Source organism: Borostomias antarcticus (genome assembly GCF_949987555.1).
Source record: "Borostomias antarcticus genome assembly, chromosome: 22".
In the NCBI taxonomy this organism is placed as follows: Eukaryota; Metazoa; Chordata; class Actinopteri; order Stomiiformes; family Stomiidae; genus Borostomias; species Borostomias antarcticus.
Window position 1 is genome coordinate 15,567,428 of NC_140255.1, and position 6,558 is coordinate 15,573,985.

At 45.8% G+C, this 6,558-nt stretch overlaps 1 protein-coding gene across 1 annotated transcript; it reads left to right on the plus strand.

The window, feature by feature from the left end:
- Nucleotides 1-4,677: 4,677 nt before the first annotated feature.
- On the plus strand, nt 4,678-5,275 carry pde6gb (phosphodiesterase 6G, cGMP-specific, rod, gamma, paralog b; the record flags this gene model as incomplete). The annotated part of the gene is made up of 3 exons (XM_084456637.1): nt 4,678-4,823; nt 4,954-4,994; nt 5,119-5,275. The coding sequence occupies 3 exons, from the start codon at nt 4,678-4,680 to the stop codon at nt 5,193-5,195; spliced, it is 264 nt and encodes an 87-aa protein (XP_084312763.1). The 3' UTR covers nt 5,196-5,275.
- Nucleotides 5,276-6,558: the final 1,283 nt, after the last annotated feature.

Consider the following 6,558-nt stretch of genomic DNA (forward strand, 5'->3'; position numbering starts at 1 on the left):
TCCCATCCATGTAGTACCCACTAGGGGGCGCTATGGTCTTAATACATACGCCTGTCTAATCATTCTAGTATTTTACTGATCAGAAATTATCAAACTCTCATACACCTCAACCTTAATTGGCTCCTAGAGTGACATCTCAACTTTTGAGTTGAGCATGGGCCGGTCTCCTAGGTGACAGTGACACTGATGTAGCTACCTGTGAGTCAGTAAAGTCGTAATAAACTTTATTTGTCTAGCACCTTTCACACATGAAATGCAGCTCAAAGTGCTTCACATTTGTAACAGTTAAACAGCAGAGATACTATAAATGAAGATAGTACAAAATGTATAGATAGTAGCCTTGGGTAGATGGGGAAAAAGGGATTAAAAGAACAAAATAAGATGTTAAAAGTGCAAAGATAAAAATCTTTAATGTAAATGTAGAGAAAACATACATAGATAAAGACCTTTCCAAATACACAAAATACATGAATGTACTTTATTTTATGTAGTATATATATATATATATATATGTGTAAGTAAATAAACATTCAATTATCTAGGATCTCTTCTCACGCTGTGCCTGGACACTTCTACTGTATGTGGACTTATCTCTCCCAAGTCTTAACAACCATGATAAATGGACTGCACTTATATAGCGCTTTTCCACCTTAGCGGCACTAAAGCGCTTTACAATGGCCTCTCATTCACCCATTCACACACACACACTCACACACCAATGGCGGTAGCTGCCATGCAAGGTGCTAACCTGCTCACTGGGAGCAATTTGGGGTTAGGTGTGTTGCTCAAGGACACTTCAACATGTGGACAGTTGGAGCTGGGATTCAAACCACTGACCCTTCGATCATTGAACGACCCACTCTACCAACTGAGCTACAGCCGCCAGTCCTGATTACGCATGCATCTGGGAAATGTTCAAGTTATTGTTTGATTTGGGTTGTTCTGGGGATTAGAAATGAGCCTGGAGCTTTAGAGCAATCACACGCCAGTTCTGACGTGATGGAAACAATACTGAAGTCCAGGTCACCATGGCAATATTTCATTTCGGTGTGAATGAAACCACTGCCAATGAGAGAACTGCTTACTCTGACACATAGTCTATATCCGATTCATGATTGTTTGCTGAGTGACCCTGCCAAAACAAGATAATACAAGTCTAGAATGATTAAATAAGTCTAGAATGATTAACTAACAATACTTTAATACACTACCCTGTGTTGTACATTATATTATGATTATGGCACACACAGAATAGAGAACTGATACATCATCAACAGTATTCTATAACAGGTCACATTTCATAGTATTTTTCATACAATGTCTATGCGATGGTGCCTATTGTGTATCATGTACAGTGGTTTTAGCTTCTATGTGTGTTTTCCCAGTGTGTAGAATGAAAGGGTTAGACAAAGGACAAGGGGAAACACAATATCTCAATGCTGATCTTATTCCCAGTTTCCCAGCTTCTGACCAAAGCTTTTGTCTATAAACTAATAGTACAGACTGTTCTCTGTATTACAAGAGCCGATTCTCAAAGATGTCGCCGAAGCAGAATTGGAAGGCAGTGTAAAAGCAGTGTAGCCTATCGATTTGGAAATGTGTCAACAGACAGATTCCTGATGCTAGGTTTTCTGTGTTTGTATTGATGTGGTCCCTCCTCCTGTGTGATCCTTCATCCATCATTAGCTCCATACAGAGAAGGAGGACGCGGCCCCCATCTGAGGGCTTAAAAGGCACCAGGCCCTGGACAGACACACACATCCTCAGGGCACAATGACCCCAAACACACATCAGAGGCACGGTGCCTCACACGCCCCACACCCTCCAGCCTGGGGTCACGGTCACTCACACGCCCCACACCCTCCAGCCTGGGGTCACGGTCACTCACACGCCCCACACCCTCCAGCCTGGGGTCACGGTCACTCACACGCCCCACACCCTCCAGCCTGGGGTCACGGTCACTCACACGCCCCACACCCTCCAGCCTGGGGTCACGGTCACTCACACGCCCCACACCCTCCAGCCTGGGGTCACGGTCACTCACACGCCCCACACCCTCCAGCCTGGGGTCACGGTCACTCACACGCCCCACACCCTCCAGCCTGGGGTCACGGTCACTCACACGCCCCACACCCTCCAGCCTGGGGTCACGGTCAGCCCCGTCGTGTAGTGGACATCCATGGCGCTTGTCCTCTAACTCATGTTCCAAGCGTTACCAGTGATGATGTAACTTATCGTAAACGATAAACGTTTTAAATGTCTCAGAGACACCAAGAATCTCTGTTGTTTGTACAGTAATGTACTGTCTGAAGAGGAGCACAGACTGTCTAATAATTTAATCCTGCGAAATAATCCTGCCTGGCCACAGGTTTAACTGTGGAGGATTGAATGAAGATGATGTAATGGATGAGGATGGGGTGTTGTTTGGATGAGGATAGGGGGTTGTTGACACCCCTGAATGAAGATGATCTAATGGATGAGGATGGGGGGTTGTTGACACCCCTGAATGAAGATGATCTAATGGATGAGGATGGGGTGTTGTTTGGATGAGGATGGGGTTGTTGACACCCCTGAATGAAGATGATCTAATGGATGAGGATGGGATGTTGTTTGGATGAGGATGAGGTTGTTGACACCCCTGAATGAAGATGATCTAATAGATGAGGATGGGGTTGTTGACACCCCTGAAGGAAGATGATCTAATGGATGAGGATGGGGGGTTGTTTGGATGAGGATGGGGGGTTGTTGACACCCCTGAATGAAGATGATCTAATGGATGAGGATGGGGTGTTGACACCCCTGAATGAAGATGATCTAATGGATGAGGATGGGGTGTTGACACCCCTGAATGAAGATGATCTAATGGATGAGGATGGGGTGTTGACACCCCTGTCTGCCTGTGAAGCAGCAGCGCCCAGCAGAGGACAGAGATGGCGACAGCGTAACACCAGTCCTGAGCCAGAGGGCTCTGTATCATGTGACTCACATCTCTGTGCCATATCTATCTATGTGTACAGTACGTCTGTGTAATTATCTCTTGCTGTGTGATTCTGCACTGCTCCTAGTGCAACCTAACATGTAACCAGAGGATTTAGAAGACTGAAGACAATAACAATAAGTCTGTGTGCCATCTTGGAGTATAGCTACGTGAATTACAAGTGGAACACTATCAGATATGCACACCAAGATTTAGTTCACGGCTCAGATGCAATGAGAAACAGCAGTGATGAGAACATGTCAAATCAGCATTAATAGATCCCATTCACCAATCCATAGCATTACATGATCCGTCATTTTCTGTATTCCTTTACCCTCGACCTCACTCCCTCACTCAGCTGCCCCTATCCTCCTCCACCCCCCCCCACAGGTTCCATACTGATGACGGCAGATCCAGGAGAGGGGAGGCGGTCCACTCCTAATCTGCTGGGAAGGTGGGGGGGGGGGCAGGAATATAAGAGGGCCACGGAGCTCGGGCTGGCCCTCAGAACGAGCATAGTATACTATAGGAGCCTCCACATCTGCTAGAGCAGCGCGGCGCTCTCTCCTGACCCCTCTGTCGCTCCTCCACTCACACAGCAGGTGAGTACAGCCTGCCCTGGACTGGACTGGCCCTGGACACATGTCGCTGTGTTGTTTTAAGCTATGGTGAAGAGATGAGGGGAAGGGCGTTCGTTCAGAAGAGCTGGAGATATAATGTGTACTGTTACTGTGGGATGTTGGGATGTCGGTGTCTCAGGGATGCCGGGGACAAACGGACTGGGCTCTGGGTGGTTGTGAAAAGTAAACTGCGGGCTAGTTCTGTTGTGTATCTGGCCCATGAGCTATGAGAGATTTACAGTCTGATGTGAGGTTGTGGGGTTTATAAACCCAACATGATAATTAATTAATGCGTTTCAAAAATGATGTACAGTAATTTAGTTCAGTTTTGGGGCAAATGTTGCGTAATCCATGCCCTGGGGTTGGGTGTTTTAGGTTTAGCTACTTGTTGGTGAGTTTGATTAGGACAAATATAAATAAGTGAATATGAGAAATTGCTCATAGTGTGTGAATTAAGATACTGATTGTGTGAGACAATAGTCATGGATCACCAAATTGCTGGGATTCATATCTGCTGGCTTCAATTTATGAAATTGTTAGTAAAGAGCGTCATCATTTTCACAATGTCAATCAGAGGATTATTTGAGGGGATTGATCGCTAACACCCTCCAGTACATTGTCAGCAGCTCCTTTGTTTGTCCTGGCCCTAACAAGATTAGCACAGGTATGGACGGCTGTCTTGTTATAGAGAGGTGTGTGTGTGTGGGGGGGGGGGGGGTACTCTTATTAACTTGAGCTGGGGATTACAGATTTGGGTCATCCCAGAGCACACTCGCTCAGGTCGTTCATCTCAGTCTCCCAGGATATTATGTGAATACTGTTATGCAGCATGTCATTGTCCCTGGTGCTTATCAGATTAGTAAAGTGATTACACCTGGCTCCATCAGCCACAGGTGGGAGATGGTTAGAGGTGGCATATGAATAATGTAGGAAATAGCTGTCATTTGGTGTCACCTCTTAAACTATCAGACCTGAAGGGAAGTGACACATCAAGAGCAAACGAACAAGACGCGTCATAATCTGTCCTGTTTCTCCCTCCTCTCTCCTTCAGAGCTGCCAACATCTGCGTAACCACTCACCATGAATCTGGACCCTCACAAGGCTGAGGTAAAGTCTGTCACCCGGGTCACCGGCGGCCCCGCCACACCGCGCAAGGGCCCGCCTAAGTTCAAGCAGAGGCAGACCCGTCAGTTCAAGAGCAAGCCCCCGAAGAAGGGCGTCCAGGGGTAAGCCTGACACAGCAGCAGCGACAGCAGAAGATCCGACCATTCTGCTCCCTCACACTCGCGGCCCGGGGGCTATGACACGTCATTAGGCTACTGTAGGTTTAACTGTTATATTTGTTCTCTCTCTCAGCTTTGGTGATGATATCCCTGGAATGGAGGGCTTAGGGACAGGTAAAGTATACTGTTGACACAGCACACACACACATACACACACGCATGCACGCAGACACACAGCATTGCGCTCATGGTCTGATATTCTTGGTCTGACTAACACAAATGTGGGTTGTGTCTGCAGACATCACTGTCATCTGCCCCTGGGAGGCGTTCAACCATTTGGAGTTGCATGAGCTGGCTCAGTACGGTATCATCTGAGCCCTCCCTCACTGGCCCACAATCCTCGGTGCATTCTACCCACATTCATCTACTTCACACCGCCAGGCCACCCTCTTCACTGGCTTTGAATGGAACTATCCACCACCAACGAAGAAACCCAACATTCACAGAAATGAAAAAAAAAAAAGCAGAACAAAAATGAACTGTCTGTCCTCCTGTTAGATTGTCTTCTTTTGTTTCTGCAGTTTCAGTTCACATACATGAACTCTGCTTAGAAAAGCTCTCAATCTGAGGAGTCTCTGCGTAGGCCACCAAGTTCACACTCATCTTTTAGTCTAGACGTCGAGCTACTCTCTCCTCTCTCCTCTCTCTGTATGCACTTCTTTTATTCTGTCCTCTTTTTATACTCCTCTTCTTCACACTGATCGAAACAAGGAAACAGCCTCAAAAGTGAGTAGAAAGTGAGAGACCCGTGACGTGGAGGATTCCCGTGTCACGTGCTTCGGCGCTTCTGACGTCATCGTAGAGGCCTTTCTTCATCTATGCCGAATATCCCAAATAAAGTCAGAGTCCTGTAGAGATGGGACTCCTGCTGTCTGTCGCAGAGCACAATCGTTCACTGGGAACAGGTGGATTGAATAACATCACTCCACCTCCCTGCCTCTCTCGCAGTCTCACCCGTCCTTTTACAGGTACATACAGGTACTGTACATACAGGTACATACAGGTACATACAGGTACATACAGGTACAGACTCAGCTTCAACAGGAGACAAGGATTTGAATACCTTCTTACACTCTAACATCTAAACACACTCTTCCTTAAGCTTATAATAATTCGTATGACTAAATGAATGCTCAAATTACTTTAACATGAATAATTAAGGATTCTCAGGGATATTTGCTTTGAGTCATTGGCAGTTTTGTCTCTTTCTGCCATCGTTATATCATAAAACACCATGAAAGAAAAGGAAGAGTAATGACTTGAGAACTAAGTACAACATAGCCAGGAGTACAAGTAGCCATGGCACAGATCTAATAATCAGCACACACAAACCTCAGATATCTATTGATCAGTTGTTCAGAGAGGGTTCCACAGCAGGTGACTGATCGGGCTGTAGTTTTAGTTTGTGTTGTGTTGTAGTTCTTCATCTTTTCTCAGGGTCATCACACATACTCATTGTGACAGTACCTTGTCATCCTAGCTATTCATCACCATTATCATCATCATCATCATCATCATCATCATCAAACCATCATCATGTTTTTCTTGAGTTTGCTCTAGATTCATATCCACCGCATTTCTTAAGGCATCATTATATCATACAGTTACTTTAGATGACTTTCTTTGACTATTCTTTATTCTCTTTCTATGGCCATCGCATGTTGGTATTGTGCTTTGT